The sequence below is a fragment of the Quercus suber genome, unplaced genomic scaffold (assembly GCF_002906115.3).
Source record: "Quercus suber isolate HL8 unplaced genomic scaffold, Cork oak 2.0 scaffold_308, whole genome shotgun sequence".
Lineage (NCBI taxonomy): Eukaryota > Viridiplantae > Streptophyta > Magnoliopsida > Fagales > Fagaceae > Quercus > Quercus suber.
This window is the reverse complement of record NW_027069764.1, coordinates 677,334-695,190: the sequence shown is the minus strand read 5'-3', so window position 1 is coordinate 695,190 and position 17,857 is coordinate 677,334. Positions and strand designations below refer to the sequence as shown.

Sequence of the window (17,857 nt, the reverse complement as noted above, 5' to 3'; positions counted from 1 at the left end):
ATCCTCGGCGTGGGCCATTTGGGCCTGGCTTGGAGTGGGCCAAGGCTACCCGATTTTCTGGCCCCACAAAACCTTTAGAGTTTATCTTGAAAAACAATATTTCTCAATGAAGTTTATTATATAATTAATTTCAAAATTTGTTACTTATATACTCATTTTAATATAAAAGAATAAATTATTACATAATTTTTTTAATATTTTTTTCCGTTCAATTAAAAAATTTACTTCTTTAATTTACTTTTTTTTTCCTTGTTTTTCTTTAATAGCTTTTGAACCTTAAAAGTACCAATAATTAAAATAGGTAAAATTTTCTTTATATCTTGGTGTGTAGACTCTGTAGAGCCACTAAGCAATTAAGGAAAATGAATATTCGACTAGCTAATTTATTGAAAATCTATTTTTGTTTTTGATATAAGGTAGAAATTCTACTCTAACATAATTTAAGTGTTGACTAGACTATAAATGATACTCCAAAATTGCTAGACTATTGGCCTCAATTGCTAGACTATTGACTAGCCACTAAGCAATCAAGGAAAAGAGGTTTAACTATTATGACTCTATTTATAGTGTTGACTAGACTATAAATAGATCCATTGAAAGTCTATTTTAAAGTATGTTGACTATGTTCTCCAAAATTTGAAGAGAAAAGAAGTTTAACTATTATGTTGGAGATGCTCCCAATATCATGAGGAGATACCCTAGATCCATGTGAAATAGATAATTTAGGCAATTTTAGAGAATTATAGGTAAAACTTAGAGAAAATTCAATTAGATTCTATAATTGAAGTTTAATTTTGCGCAATGTTTCCTAAATTATTTATTTTTAGAGAGAATTTTATTTATTAATTTTAGAGTCAAATGTGGGACCACATCATAAATATCCATTCAAGTGAGTTATTGCGTACAAAAACCAAATATTTTAGAATTAATGAACAAGACTTTTTAAAGAGTTAAAAAAAATTAAGAATGACTATTAATAATATTTAAATTATATATATAAGAATTATTCTATGCATCTTAATGTATATCTTTTAAATTATTTATTTTTAGAGAGTTTTATTTCTTAATTTTTAAGTCAAATGTGAGAACACATCATAAATATTTATCAAAGTGAGCTATTGCATACAAAAACCAAAGAGTCTAGAATTAATGAACATAAAAAAATTAATAAAATGGACAATTTATATTTTATATCTAATAATATTATTACAAAACTTTTTGAAGAGTTAAAAAGAAGAAGATTGAACTATAAATAATATTTAAATTATATATGTAAGAATTATTCTATGCATTTTAATATATATCTTTTAATTATATTTATGCATGTGCATGCATGGAATTATAAGCTAGTATAGGGTAAAGTTTAAGTATAATAACTTAGGTGCATAACGTTAAATTACCCAAATAAATTTGATATTTTTCTTCTAAAAAAAAAATCAAATATTTGGTTACATTGAATTTAATTATCCTTCAAAAATGATAGCACTATTTATTATTTATTGGTCCGAGCAACTAGGTGTTTGAATATAATTGAAGAACCTATATACTGCAACTAAGATATTATGCCAAATTTTTGTCCAATTAATAACATACACAATAAGCAAGAAAGCCAATGAAATGACATTTTTATTTACTTTTAATATTTTACAATTCAATAGTTGGAAAAGAGAAAGAGATGATTTAAGTGTGAATATCAAAATATTTCAGTTGAGCTACATCACTCTACCTCAATGAAATGACTCTATAAATGATACTCCACGCGCAACAACTGAAATGATATTATATTAATTTGCCCATCACTTCTTGCATGACATCTTGGACCAAGAGTTTCATGTTGAGATTGGAAGATCCCTGAATTGCTTTCTTGGCCATCTCCCCAAGCTCTTTAGCTCTCTTTCTTCTTTCTTGTCCTGCTTCTCCATCTTCCATCAACAGATCTATAGCCCTTTTAAATTCTTCCTTCTTCATCACCACCCCAAACTTCTCTTCCTCTGCCCAGTTTACAACAAACTCAGCCCCTAAACACACACCAATCTTCAACACTTGTACGATAAACTTTTCGTTATAGAACTGCTCAGCAAACAATGGCCAAGTTATCATTGGCAAACCAGCACATATCCCTTCTAGTGTTGAATTCCAACCACAATGAGTTAGGAATCCTCCAATCGCAGGGTGTGACAAAATTAACAATTGTGGAGCCCAACCCCTAATCAAAAGGCCTCTCCCTCTGACCCTATCCTCAAAATTTTCTTCTAATATCCATTTCTCAAGTTCTTCTAGTTTGTCACCACCTCTTATAGTCCAAATGAAAGGTTGGTTCGATGCTTCTAAGCCTAAACCAAGCTCTATCAATTGTGCTGATGGTGAGCGACTGAGGCTTCCAAGACAAACGAAGACAACAGAGCTTGGTTTCCGTGAGTCAAGCCACTTCAAACATTGGCTTTCATCAATTGAGGCCTTGTTGCCTCTAGCAGCCTTATCTAAGTTGTCTTGGTTGGTTAATGACACGGGCCCAATGCACCAAACTCTCTCTCCTCTAACTTTTCGAACTTCTCTAACATATGCTGGTTCTAATTCCTCAAACGTGTTGACTATCACACCAAATGCTTCTAGTTCAGCCTCTCTACATTCTTTACGAATATCCATTGTGTTGGTTGGGTCTATATTGACAGCATTAGGTAATTGGGCTCTAGTTATTTCAATCATATCGGGCAAACCAGGGACCACAAAAGGTTCCATTTCGGGCACACTCTCATAAACCTTGGATGTGATTATATTGTGTGTGCACGAGAGGGAAAAACAACTTTTACCATCAAAAACTAACCTTGGAATCTGCAACACACGAGCGGTTTGGTTAGTCCAGGCAAAATATTGGTCTGAAATTATGCAACTTGGACGAGGATTCAGCTCAGCCAAAATTTGTTCCACTGGTTTTTGTAGCATCCTTATACCTGTAAGGAGATTTTTGTACAAATCTTTGGAGGGGAGGGCGTTCAGGGTTTCACATCCTTCAGGCAATCCAACATCAGTGCATGGAAATTGGACTTGTCGAAGTTGGATATGAAGCCCTGATTCAATGGCCCGATCTATGATAGGTTTATTGCGTGTTGCATTGAGGGGAGTGGTGATTATGGTGACGGTCACACCATGTTGTGCTAGTAGCTTGGCCATGTCTATCATGGGGATCATGTGGCCTTGGGTCAAGTGAGGGAGCAGAATAAAGTGAAGCATTTGGGTTTGAGGAAACATTGTAATGGGATGTCAATGGAGGGATCAGAATTATTTTAGGGATTGATTGAAGAATGAGAGTATGTAGTTGAAGTTCAAATGCAAAAAGTTTATCTTATATCGCTACCATCCATTGCTGTGTTCAACTTGAACTCTTCAAAGCTTGACTACCAATGCAATGCAATGCAGCTCCTCCTTTACCCTCTCCTCCAAGTTATCGGCTTTGAGTGATGTAAGACACGTGTTTAATTATTTAATCTATATGATGTTTGGGAGCCAAGCAAAGTGATTTGTTTTCTTGCTTCAGCTCTTCCGATGGCTAATATCTTAGTGTCAACCAAAAATGTATTGTAGCATGATATAATTGACATTGGTGATTAAATAAAAATTAAACAAGAATCTTTCCTTTTATTCAGCTTGCAAGGAACTTGAACCGACAAAATAGTGTGGATGATTATGCAATTACAAATCATTGGAGTTGGTGGGTGTTAAATATATCTATATTTATCACATGGTTCGCAAGTTAGCCACCTAGCCTAATTTATATACTTCTTATAAAAAAAATAGTCATATTAAGCGATACTCTTTTAAGAAAATTGTTAATAAACCATTTAAGAAAAATTTTAATATTACTTTTATAAGAAATATAAAAATCTATAAAAAAAAAAAAATTAAATTAATTGTTTTTTTTCTTAGTAACCTTAGTAGCAATGTAGCAGCCAACCTAAGAGACATTGTCTACTTAGGATTGAAGATGAAGCAAGAGAGATAGAACAATGTAGAAGAAAAAACAAAAAGAGGATTTCTAAAGCCTACACGTACGTACGTGATGCTCCACCAACCAAATAACATTCCTTTCCCATCCTTAAAGCAAAACTCATATTTGGGTTTTTTCATTCTGGATATCTTTTTTCTTTATTTATTTTTTAGAACGAATAAGTTCAACAGAAACTTCACAAAAGTAAGGAAAAAAAAAACATAATTAGGGTTCAGCTTGTTTATCATTTTGGGCATCTCAATTAATTTTTATTTTCCTTCTAAAAAACGAATAGAATTATTGATCAAGAACAAGAATTAAGGTCTAGGGTATAACATGAGCAATTTTTGAAAAATTATAACATGATACAGCAGATAAGACATCATTATAATATGGGTATGACATGTGAACAATACCCCAAATGAAGTTTCCATGCATCCTAAATTAAGGTTATCAAGAGGGAAGGAAGAATAAAGTAAAAGGAAATTGGTTCATGTTGAAACAAAATCTGAGAATTCTAAGGCAAACAGCAAAACTGCATAGAGAGAAGCGGTCTGGTTTTCAAGAGCTATTTGAATTAGATCGTTTTGTGAATTATCATTAAAGTTGCTACAAAGATTGTCTCATCCTGAATCTGAAGTGTTCTGCACTGTGACTTGGTACTTTTAATTTAGAACAATAGAAACAAAGTGCATTTTGAAAGTAGAGGAGGGGAGGCAATAGATTTATGTGATTCATCAAGGGTTACAACTTACAAGAATAAAAAAAAATCTCCAGATCTCTGAGCTCTCTCTTTTTCTTTTGCTTAATTTTTTTTTTTTTTTTGAAATGGATTTTACAAAATTTGTTATATATTGTTGGTACTTGGTATACTATTTCTTATTAATCAATGCAGCTAGATATTATAATTTAATTGAAGAACCTAATATATTTATTCTTAAGTTTTGTCCAATAACATACCTAGGCTAGATTCAATGGATATATAGACCAATTTGTGAGTTAAGAAATACTTCAAATGATATACAACAAGCAAGGATTGTAATGAAAATACTTTTTATTTATTTATAATTCGATAATTAGAGAAGAGAGGATTTGAAGCATGAAAACATTAGCATATATCAGGCTATCAGTTAAGTTACAAGACTTTTAACTTAACTAAATAACTGTGCACACAACAGCCAAAATGATCTTATATTAATTTGCCCACCACTTGTTGCATGACATCTTGGATCAAGAGTTTCATGTTGAGATAGGAAGATCCCTCAATTGCTGTCTTGGCCATCTCCCCAAGCTCTCTAGCTCTCTTTCTTCTTTCTTGTGCTGCCTCTCCTTCTTCCACCAACTGATTTATAGCCCTTTTAAATTCTTCCCTCTTCAGCGCCACCCCAAACTTCTCTTCCTCTGCCCAGGGTACAGCAAACTCTGCCCCTAAACTCACACCAATCTTCAACACTTGTACAATAAGCTTTTCGTTATAAAACTGCTCAGCAAACAGCGGCCAAGTTATCATTGGCAAGCCAGCACATATCCCTTCTAGTGTTGAATTCCAACCGCAATGAGTTAAGAACCCTCCAATCGCCGGGTGTGACAAAATTAACAATTGTGGAGCCCAACCCCTAATCAAAAGGCCTCTCCCTCTGATCCTATCCTCAAATTTTTCTTCTAATATCCATTTCTCAAGTTCTTCTAGTTTGTCACCTCCTCTTATAGTCCAAATGAAAGGCTGGTTCGATGCTTCTAAGCCTAAACCAAGCTCTATCAATTGTGCAGATGATAAGCGACCGAGACTTCCAAGACAAACATAAACAACAGAACTTGGTTTCCATGAATCAAGCCACTTCAAACATTGGGTTTCATCAATTGAGGCCTTGTTGCCTCTAGCAACCTTATCCAAGTTGTCTTGGTTGGTTAATGACACCGGTCCAATGCACCAAACTTTCTCTCCTCTTTCTTTTCGAAATTCTCTAATGTATGCTGGTTCTAATTCCTCGAACGAGTTAACTATCACCCCAAATGCTGTTTGTTCAGCCTCTCTAATTTCATTACGAATATCCGTTGTGTTAGATGGGAATATATTGACAGCATTAGGTAATTGAGCTTTAGTAATTTCAATCCTATCGGGCAAACCAGGGATCACAAAAGGTTCCAACTCACCCACACTCTCACAAATCTTAGATACGATAATATTGTGTGTGCACAAGAGAGAAAAACAATTTGTACCGTCAAAAACAAACCTTGGAATCTGAAACTTAAGAGCGGTGCGTTCAGCCCAGGCAAAATTTTTGTCAGCAATTATGCAACTTGGACGAGGATTTAGCTCAGCCAAAATTTGTTCCACCGGTTGTTGTAGCTTGCTAATGCCTATAAGGAGATTTCTGAACATGTCCTTGGAGGGAAGGGCATCCATGCTTTCACACCCTTCAGGCAATCCAACGTCAGTGCATGGAAATTGGACTTGTAGAAGCTGGATTAAAAGCCCAGATTCGATGGCCCGATCTACGATTGGTTTACTAACTGCGGCATTGAGGGGAGTGGTGATCATGGTCACGGTCACACCGTGCTGGGCTAGTAGCTTGGCTATGTCTGTCATGGGGATCAGGTGGCCATGGGACAAGTGAGGGAGCAAAATAAAGTGAAGCGTTTGGGTTTGAGGAACCATTGCCATTGGAATTGGGTGTGAATGGAGAGATCAAAATTATTGTTTGTGATGAATTGAAGGATGAAAGTATGTTGTTGAAATGCAAAGGTTTTATAGTTTTTTTCACTATTCAACTTCACTACCATCCATTCTCGTGTAAACTTCAACTTCTAACTCTTCAAGGCTTAACTACCATTCATATTTCCTGTCCCACGTGACCAATTCCTGTCCATTCGGCATTTATTTTTATAGCCCAATTATATATATTTTTTTCTGGGTCGTGATTTTGTCGAGTTCTATAATCGGTATTCAGGCCGAAACATCCAGCAATATTTGGGCCCAAAGATAGCCCAATAAAATGGAAGTAGCTATGTTATGATTTTTAAGTCAACGAGAAAAGCCCAAAATTTTTTTAAAATTTTTGCAAGCATGAAGGATATAAAAACTAAGAAGAAGTTGTAATCTAATGGTAGATTTGTCAAAATTCACATCCAATAAAAATATATTGAATAAGGTTGTAGCCTAAGGTTACAACAAATTTTGTAACTAAATTTTGTCTAAGAACTTTTATATATATATATATATATATATATTTATATATATTTTATTAGAATATTTTGTCTAAGAACTTTTATATATATATATATATTTATATATATTTTATTAGAACTATATAGATATATATTTGATAATAAATGGAGATTTTGTTTGGTATTGGGTACTTAGATATGGTAGTTTTCACTGGGTTGTTCAATTTTATTTTTTAATTAGTTATATAACTAGTTTATAAAATTCAATTATATAGGTTTCAAATTACTGTAATGGGAAAATATCCACAAGAGAAAAAATAGGTTTAAAATCTAAAAGCTATTGCTCAATTTTTGTCCCAAATAATGAAATTTTAGATGTTAAACCCTTAGAAAGGTTCAAAAATTTAAACTTAAATAAATAGATATTGCTTCCTTAGACGGTAATTCTTGATAAATTCAAAATCCATTACAAATAATTTTAATACATTGAAATAACTTAACAACACATTGTTGTCAAGTTAAAATTAATTTATGAAATGAAGGTTTTGAGTAATTTTTTTTAAGAGTCCTGTTATATTTTAGGTTCGCCCCCCCTTAAAAAATTCCTTGACTCCGCCACTTCCAATGCAATTGATGATAATTTTTTTGAAGATTTCTTCTGCCTTGCTTGGGTAGTGTTTGCAATATGGATTAGGCTCTACCCACTGAGAATTCACTAGCTGTGCGGTCATATTAATTTGGAAAGTCACATTTTGCTATTACAAAAACATAATCATGTCTTTGACCTCTTTTTTAACATTTTGCTATTATAAAAACATAATCATGTCTTTGACCTCACTTCTATCTCTGGCCATGCGTATTAGTGTTAACCAGTACTCATGAAACACGCAAAACTTTTTGTTCATGTATACATTTGTTAATATTTTATGGAATTTCTAAAACAGATCCATGAATGTGAAAATGGTAAAAATGAGGTGAAAGTATAAAGTTGGTCCCTCAAGTTTATCATGTGCGTGTAATTGGCTTTTCAAGTTTAAAGCGAGTACAATTAGTCTCTTAAATTTTAAAACTGAGTTATATTAGTTCTTTTACTAACTACCATTAGTGGTGTTACTTACGTGACTAATAGAACAATGATTTGACATTTTTTAATGATGTGACTTTTTTTATTAAAAAATTACCCAAAAAAAAAAAAAAACAGAATTCCAAGCCCTAGCTGCCGCCGGCTCCAAATCCTAAAAAAGAACAAAATTCAGCAAGAAGAAAAACCAGAATTCAATTCTAAAAGCTTTCAATCTACACCGCCCACTAGCAAATAAAATGTTAAATTTTTGTAACCGAATTGGGATCAATGAGAAAGGAGGACTCCACCACCTTTTAAGCAATATTTTAATCACAAATATTCTAATAAAAAGGCTTTAAAAAAAAAAATATAAACAAAGGTCATGCAGCACAAAGAACAACAAATCTATATAGAAAGACCATACTGATTCACAGACCAATGCTAAAACTTACCAATCTCTTTCTTGATCCAAAGGGGAGACAATAATTGTTGGCACACGAACACCAAGCATATCAAACTTAAAGAAATAAGGAGCCAACAACGATTAGGGCTTGGGCTGTCGCTGGCAATAGCTAGGGCTTGTGTCTCCACTGATGGTGGCGGCTAGGGCTTTGTACAATTGATAGAAAATACTTTTTTTTTTTTTAAATTTGGTACCGGGTTGTGAATATTGTTTGTGTAAATTTATTTTGTAATTTTTTAATGAAAAACATGCCACATCATTAAAAATAATGCCAAGTCATTGTTTTATTAGCCACGTAAGTAACACCACTAATGACAATTAGTAAAATGATTAATACAACTTTATTTCAAAACTTGAGGGACCAATTGTACTCACTTCAAACTTAAGAAACCAATTGCATATAAAGAGTAAACTTAAGGGACTAATATTGTAATTTTGCCTAAAAATTAAGTATATAAATATGGAAATGTTAACCAATGCCCTTAGAGCATTGATTTAAGAGTTATTTTTAAAAACATTTTATTGAAAGAATGATAAAATAATAAATGTTGTTGACAACTTTTTATATTTCCCATAAAAGTAGTGTAAAAAATTTAAGAGTTTATTTTTAAAAACATTTTATTGAAAAAATGATAAAACAATAAATGTTGTTGACAGCTTTTTATTTTTTCCATGAAAGTAGTGTCAAAAATTTTCTATTATAATTTATTAACAATTATTTTAAAAACATCTTCTAACCTAATCCTATATATATAAATAATTTAGATGACTTTATCATTTTAAAAAATAATAATAATAAAGAAGTGACCTGTTAACATATGTTGAAAATTGAGGCATGTGCTTGATGGAGTCATGACCTTTTAAGTTTCAACCTTTTAAAAAAGAGAAATGATATGTTTACAATATTTTTACAAATTTGAACCAATAATAACTAACCACTTGTGATTTGTTGTAAAAATGTTGTAAAATTGTTGTAGAAGTAGTATCTTTCTTTAAAAAATAATAATAAATAAAGTTTCAACCTTTCAACTCTCTAAATTAGACTCCTTCATTAAATTTTGTTAAACTTAATACGGATAGAACGCTATATAGCCCATAGAGGCTCAAGCTCCTACAGGTGCTAAATGAGAAAGTATAACATATTTCGGTAATACCAACTCAGCATTTATTTTGGTATTTTCTACTAAATAAATAAGTGACACCTGTTTCAAAAAATCACATCAGACTACTTTAATAAATTAATCACAATCTTCTATACAATTGGGAAGATAAATTAATCATTTATTGGAGTAGTTTGATGTGATTTTTTGAAACAGACGTCACTTATTTATTGGATAGGAAATACCAAAATAGATGTTAAGTTGGTATTACCGAAACATGGTATACTTTTTCGTGCTAGAGGATTGAGGAGTTCTTCACCAGAATGGGACAAGGGCTTCAAACATTTCCAACAGGAAATAGATACCCTTCTCGGTCACAACTGATTAAAATCTACCAAATCTGCTTATCCCCTTTGTTCTCACTAATTTGATTGATGACTGTAGTTACCTATTGCATAAGTCAACATGCATGGCAAGTCTCATTTAAACATGTACATCGTAAGGCTAATAGGGTGGCTGGGTGGCAAATGGCTTTGGATTTTGTGGCTGGGCGGTGACAGTGTGGGATTTCCTGGATAGGAAGTCAATTGATGTGAGATATCATGAATAGCGAAAGACGGCAACTATTCTTGAGATGATATATGTGAAGGACAACAACGACTCGATTGCAATACGACGTTAATTTGCTTGACTCAAATGGTCACTTTGAGGGGTAAATGTGTAATTTAAGATTTGGAATATTTTTTCTCCTTTGTTTTCATCTTGAATAGGACAGATTTAAATTTGTGGGCCTAAGTGATTTATTTTCTTCTCCATTTTTTCTCTTGAACCAGACAAAGGTAAACAACATTTTCCCCTCCCCTTTTAATCCCAACCAAATAGAGTGTAAGGAATAGTAAATACTCCATCCATCTCAAATTATTGGCAATCTATTCAATTTTAGGGTGTCCCAATATGTAATCCTCTTTAAAAGGCCAATAAATAAATTTCCTAACTTAACCTATACTTCATTTAAAATTCAACACTATTCTTTCATTTGAATTAGATTAATGAAAGTAGTTTTAGAAAATTGTATCTTTTTAACAAAAAGATAGTACATTATATGATTTTCTTTTTAAAGTTGGATTTTATAAACTAGACCAACAATATTGTTGGGATAGAGGTAATAATTAATTATGAATGAGTTTCTGTTAATTTAACTATTAAAGTCTTTTGCTATTGCCAAATGCCTTGTAGCTGAATTGATACCTTCCCATACACAAAGTGCTTGGGGGTCTAGAGGAGAAGAGGTTTGAGCTGCGGGATTAACATCATGTTGTAATTATTTCTCAAAAAAAAAAAAGTCTTTTGCTATTGAATAAGAGAACTATTAAACCTCGTCTACATTAAAAAACAATTGATGTGTTGGCTAGTTGGCCAAATAATAAATCATCAAGAAGTGAACATTATATATTGAAATTCTATCTTATCCATAAAAAAAAATGTAATACACATTTTTGGGAAAAAAAAAAAATCATTAGTTTGTACATACAAAATTAAATGTAGTTATATATATATATATATATGGGTTCAATTTGATTTATTTTTGAAAAAAATATAAAAAGAACATTTAATTAATTGTGCATTAAATGCATCTTCAACATGCCACTTAAGGCACTAGTTAACAAATTAATAGTAATTTTTTTTCTAATCCCTACTATTGAGTTTTGAGTAAGATATCATATATTTCTCGACTCAAGACTACACATGATCGTGCCACTATTAGAGCATTCACATTAATCTTTATACAACTAAAAAAGCTCTACATTTTCTCCAACCAATCCACAAAACTTCTCACATTAGTTTATGTATAATTGTATAAATTATATTTACAACTATAGTAATTATATAAATTTATATTGATACTATATATTTTGCAATTAATTGATTAGTTTGAAAAAGAAAATAAATGATGGTTGTTGTGTGTGAAAAAAAAAAAATTAATTTTTTAACAAACTAAAGTTTAGAATAAATACTCCTAACATGAATATATATATATATATATATATTTTAAAGTCAGTAGTCATATAGAATAAGAAAAAAAAAGTAAAATTTTAAACTAAAAATAAACATAAATTTTACACTCCTTATTTCTCAATTGATATAGAAATCCGTGCCACAATCTTGACGCGACTGGAGATAAAACAGTTGTCAAAGATGTGTGACAAAAATCATAGTACAAAAGTTTTTTCCCAGTGAACTAGTACAAAAGTTTTGGTGGCAATTCCAAGTCCCAACTGAGGTGTCCTAGAATTTGTCCCTCAACTTGTCATTTTTCTGGGAAGCAACAAAAGGTGAATAGCTGTGTAATTGCAGTGCTGTCTTTCTTTATCTGAGAAAGTTGTATGTCATTTCAATCAGGAAGAAGAGAAAGGCAATACATCAGATAAGATATACAGCACTCTCAATGAACTGAGGGTGCTCATCAATCCAAGATAAATACTAAATAAAACTAGCTTTTTACTTGATACTGATTCCATTCGCACCCAGTTCAAATCAACACCAAAGTGCGAAGTCTAATAAATCTTCCACAGACATCCACACCTTCATAAGCTAACTTTTGGCTATGGGAGGGAGTCCTAAAAGCATATATTTATTTACTTTTATGAAAGCATTCTTTTATTTATTTATTTATTTATTTTTTATGAAAGCATTCTTTTATTTTTATATTTCTATAAGAACAGATGTGTTGCATTCTAATCCCAAAGCTAAACAAAGGAAAAAAAAAAAAATCTAAAAATGACAATAAGTCCATATTCCTTAGATCATTGTGCGATTAGTCTCTATAAGCCTATGTATGCTCTTACGTCACTGGCAGCCCAAACGAAAAGAAGAAAGAGACAGTACATCAGAGGCACTGTAAAATTATATAGAACATAATAAGTGCTTCATCTATCATATTCAATTTAATCTCTCCCAAAAGTAGCAAACTTAGCAATGGCTTCACCACCTCACCAGCTCCACTTTGTATTGATACCATTAATGGCCCAGGGCCACCTTATACCTATGTCTGACATAGCCAAAATATTGGCACGGCGTAATGTAGCTGTCACCATAATCACCACACCACTCAATGCCATCCGTATTAAAACCACCATAGATCGAGCTGTTCAATCTGGGCTACCTATCAGAATTGCTGAACTTCAATTTCCATATGCTGAGGCTGGTTTGCCAGAAGGATGTGAAAGCGTAGACTCTCTACCTTCACCAAGCTTTATCAAAAGTTTTATGACAGGGATAAACTTGTTGCAGGAACCGCTAGAACAGTTGTTTGAAGAGCTCAACCCCTCTCCATGCTGCATAATATCTGATAAGCATTTGGCATGGACAGCTGAGACTGCAAACAAGTTTCATGTTCCAAGGATTTTGTTTGATGGGACAAACTGTTTCCACCTCTTGTGCACTCACAATTTACACGTTTCCAAGGTCTGCGAGAGTGTTTCTGATTCAGAAACTTTTGTCGTACCCGGGTTGCCAGATCAAATTGAATTCACAAAAGCTCAGCTACCTGGAAACTTCAATCCAGGCTCAAACAAAGATCTGATTGGTTTTCGTGAAACGGTAAGGGAAGCTGAAGCAGGAGCATATGGAGTGCTAGTTAACAGTTACGAAGAGTTGGAACCAGCATATGTCCAGGAATACCGAAAGGCAAAAGGAGAAAAGATATGGTGCGTTGGTCCAGTGTCTTTATGTAACAAGGAGAGCTTGGACAAGGCTCAAAGGGGCAACAATGCCTCCACAGATGAAAACCAGTGCTTGAAGTGGCTTGATTCATGGGCACCAGGTTCTGTAATATATTCATGTCTAGGAAGCCTTAGTCGCCTTACACCTCCACAATTGATAGAGCTTGGTTTAGGCTTGGAAGCATCGAAAAGGCCATTCATTTGGGTAATAAGAGGTGGATATAAAAGAGAAGAAATGGAAAAATGGTTATTGGAAGATGGCTTTGAAGAAAGAGTGAAAGGAAGAGGGTTCTTGATCCGGGGTTGGGCACCACAAGTACTAATACTATCGCATCCAGCAATTGGTGGGTTCTTAACTCACTGTGGTTGGAATTCAACACTGGAGGGGATTTCTGCTGGCATCCCAATGATAACTTGGCCCTTGTTTGCTGAACAGTTTTTTAATGAGAAGCTTATTGTACAGGTATTGGAGATTGGTGTAAGGGTGGGAGCTAAGGTGGTTATACACTTGGGGAGGAAGAGAATTTTGGGGTGATGGTGAAGAGGGAGAATGTTAAGGAGGCTATAGACATGGTGATGGGTGAAGGAGAAGAACAAGAAAAGAGAAGAGAAAGAGGAAGAAAGCTTGCAGAGATGGCAAATAAGGCAATTGAAGAGGGAGGATCTTCTTACCTTAACATTACACTGCTTCTTGAAGACATCATGCAACAAGCAAAAAAAAATCAAGCTATTAAGGCATGAGAGAGAGAGAGAGAGAGAGAGATAACGTGTTCTTGCTTTAATGCAAATAAAACAAGGACGAAAGAAATCTAAACGTTGGATTAATTGTATTTAGCCCCCAAGAGTACGGGTGAATCTCAATCTTCTCATAAATTGTAAAATCATGTATTTTATTTCTGATTGATTGATTGTTTTTTGGTGGAGTCACTTCATAGGGTCAAAATTTATAACTAATTTCTTGCGCATTCAAAGTGANTTTGCTGAACAGTTTTTTAATGAGAAGTTTATTGTACAGGTATTGGAGATTGGTGTAAGGGTGGGGCTAAGGTGGTTATACACTTGGGGAGGAAGAGAATTTTGGGGTGATGGTGAAGAGGGAGAATGTTAAGGAGGCTATAGACATGGTGATGGGTGAAGGAGAAGAACAAGAAAAGAGAAGAGAAAGAGGAAGAAAGCTTGCAGAGATGGCAAATAAGGCAATTGAAGAGGGAGGATCTTCTTACCTTAACATTACACTGCTTCTTGAAGACATCATGCAACAAGCAAAAAAAAATCAAGCTATTAAGGCATGAGAGAGAGAGAGAGAGAGAGAGATAACGTGTTCTTGCTTTAATGCAAATAAAACAAGGACGAAAGAAATCTAAACGTTGGATTAATTGTATTTAGCCCCCAAGAGTACGGGTGAATCTCAATCTTCTCATAAATTGTAAAATCATGTATTTTATTTCTGATTGATTGATTGTTTTTTGGTGGAGTCACTTCATAGGGTCAAAATTTATAACTAATTTCTTGCGCATTCAAAGTGAAAAATAAAATCAAATGTCAGTGTGAATTTGATATTAAGAAAACTCATTAAAAGGTCGGTCAATGGAGACAAGTAGCCAAATACCATGACTATTTAATATTTTTTTATTATAAGTAGAACTAAGAAATTTCCCATTATACTAGACCCCTCTAGCGGCTATAGACTCTAGAGTTCTTGTAGCAGCCTAAAACATTTGTCTAGTACAAGCCTTCAACTGTAGGAGTCATCACCAACTCTACAGCATTAGGCCGGTGATAACTTTCGTGCACGTGTGATTTACCTTGCATGTTTTTCATGGTTAGGTGAGAAGGAAAGGTTATTACTTTAGTTGTAAATTTTGACTGGTAAATTTGTTGGCTTGAATCCAAAAAGTGACTATCATGATTTTAAAAATCGAATTGGACATTAAATCACTTTTTAAAAAATTTTCGGTTGAACTCTGATTTTTACTCATGATTTTGAAACTCGGACCGATCCGAACGGTCCGACCGAAAAAACCTTGAACCGTTTATTTTTGCAGTTCTTTTAGCTTTAAGAACCGTTTTATGAGAAAAAAAACAGGGCCCCGTGCGAACCGCGGTCGGACCTCACGGTTCTGAGAACCGGAATCAGACCGCTTCTCACGGTTCCCTGCTTCCCTCTCAATCTGAACCTAAAAAAAAAAAAAAAACACAGAAAAACAAGCTTTAAATTCTGGAACCGTGATCAGAGCACTTGGCCGGCAGGCATTGGACTTTTTTCAGATCTGGAACCAAAAGATTTGTGAGGAAAAAAAAAAACTGAGAAGAAGAAGATGACAAAGTAGGGGCTGTACGAAGTTGAAACAGCAAGTTAACAACCCAGCACAGATCGCGAGTCACAGCCTTCATCTTCGTCTTCTGCTTCTATTTCTTCTTCTTTCTTCTTTTTCTCCTTCTTCTTTTTCTTCTTTCCGTGGAGACTGCTGTGGTTTCTCTCACCTTCTCTCTAGCTGTATGAGTTTGTTTTGAATTCTTTTTTATGTTTCCAAAGCCCCTTATGTGACTTGGCATAGCATTGGGAAGAATCCAGAGCCCCTCCTACACGTGACTTGCATTGGGAAGAATCTAGAGCCCCTCCTACACGTGACTAGGCATTGGGAAAACAAGAAAACTTTTTATTTTTGAAATTGGCAAAATTTTTCAGCCATTAGATTTGGAGCTCTGAGCATGTGATGTGACTATTAATGGATTGATAGGTAACAAATAAAATATTATAGGTACTTTTAGTTAATATTTACAATTTTTTGTAAACGAAAAAAATATAATGCTATAAAGTATTTTACAACTTTTTTATTACAATTATAATGTAGTAAAGTTTGACTGGTAGAGAAAAAATAGTGAGTCAACAGATACAATTAAGTACATAATAATTCCTATAAAAATATATATAATAATTATTAAATTATTATTTTAATTTAAAATTACTAAGTGTCTTTCTAATTCCTATATTATTAAAATATTACTATCACAAGTTTAACTGATCAACATATAAATAAATAAACAAATATTATATCTATGTATGCTTAGGATATATATATTTTTTTGATAAACAATGTATACTTAGGATATGATGTTTTTTATTTGTACTATGAAAGTTATGACATAAAAAAAAAATATTTGAAAGATAGATTTCTATATTTAATTGGGTCATTTAATTTAATTTTTCTATTTATACTAATTTAATATATTTTATTTATATTTAAATAATTATTAAATTAATTATGATGTCATCACGGTTCGACCTCGGTTCGACCTTAAAAACCTTAAACATCTCCCTTTTACGGTTCAATGAACGGTCTGGGTCTGAAAACCTTGATTTTTACTTGATTTTTTGACCGGTTGTTGACCGGTTTTGGGGTTTTAACTGGATCAGACTGGCTCTCGATTCCCAATTAAACAGGTTGGACCGGCCAGTCTGGTCTGATTTTTAAAAAAGTGGTGACTATCCGTTAAAAAAGAAGTGATATAGCTATCCAATAAGAAGTGTAGTGAGATAGCAAATGAGTGTGAGGATATAAGAGCATTCATAGCAGTGAAGCTATTTTCTTAGTTATTTATCATCATAAAAAGTTACTTTATCTATTTTATCTACCTATTTTACAAAACATCCTGCAGCAGTGGATCTATTTTAGCTTTCAACACAATAAAATAATATAAACATCACAATATAATAATATTTCTACTATAATAAAATAATACATCCCACCAAAAAAAAAAAAAAAAAAAACACCACAAACCATTTGCACAATCCACAACCCCTGCCAACTAAAAACAACCACCCACAACCGCCCAACAACTAGCAAGCCAAGAATAACCACCCACAACCACTGCCAAAAAACCACCACACAAATCACCATTTATGTTCAAAGGTGCAGGAATCATAGAACCCACAGGCGTTAAACAAAAAAAAAAAAAAAAAGAAGAAGAAGCAACTACTTTATCTATAGCATCGGAGAGCGTGGTGACCTCAGGTTTCCTCTTCCACGCTCTGCATCTTCCATTGTGATTCCGTTTCTGCTTTGAGATTTTAAATCTCAAAGAAGAACCAAACCAAAATCAAATCAAAAACCTTTCTGATCTGTTCTGAATTTTCATTCATTGAGAGTTAATCTCTCAAGATGGGTATCGTATTTACGAAAATGTTCTCTACTCTCTTCAGAAACAAAGAAGCTCGAATCCTCGTTCTCGGCCTCGACAATGTCGGAAAGACAACCATCCTCTGTGAGTTTATCTCATTTCACACTTACCCATTTCTTGTTTCTCAATTTTGAGTAATGGGCCTTTGTCCAATTTCGATAATTTGATGGTTTT

At 33.4% G+C, this 17,857-nt stretch overlaps 3 protein-coding genes across 3 annotated transcripts; 1 reads left to right on the top strand and 2 right to left on the bottom strand.

Annotated features, from left to right (window-relative positions):
• Nucleotides 1-1,600: 1,600 nt before the first annotated feature.
• Nucleotides 1,601-3,592, bottom strand: LOC111984944 (UDP-glycosyltransferase 73E1-like). Its single transcript, XM_024016562.2, has one exon. The coding sequence runs from the start codon at nt 3,247-3,249 to the stop codon at nt 1,780-1,782; it is 1,470 nt and encodes a 489-aa protein (XP_023872330.1). The 5' UTR covers nt 3,250-3,592; the 3' UTR covers nt 1,601-1,779.
• Nucleotides 3,593-5,021: 1,429 nt separating this feature from the next.
• On the bottom strand, nt 5,022-6,746 carry LOC111984910 (UDP-glycosyltransferase 73C6). The gene has a single exon (XM_024016530.2). The coding sequence runs from the start codon at nt 6,648-6,650 to the stop codon at nt 5,175-5,177; it is 1,476 nt and encodes a 491-aa protein (XP_023872298.1). The 5' UTR covers nt 6,651-6,746; the 3' UTR covers nt 5,022-5,174.
• A 5,800-nt stretch (nt 6,747-12,546) lies between these two features.
• Nucleotides 12,547-14,428, top strand: LOC111984950 (UDP-glycosyltransferase 73C6). The gene is given in 2 exon segments (XM_024016567.2): nt 12,547-14,004; nt 14,007-14,428. Coding segments are annotated over 2 exon segments (1,485 nt in total). The 5' UTR covers nt 12,547-12,755; the 3' UTR covers nt 14,243-14,428.
• Nucleotides 14,429-17,857: the final 3,429 nt, after the last annotated feature.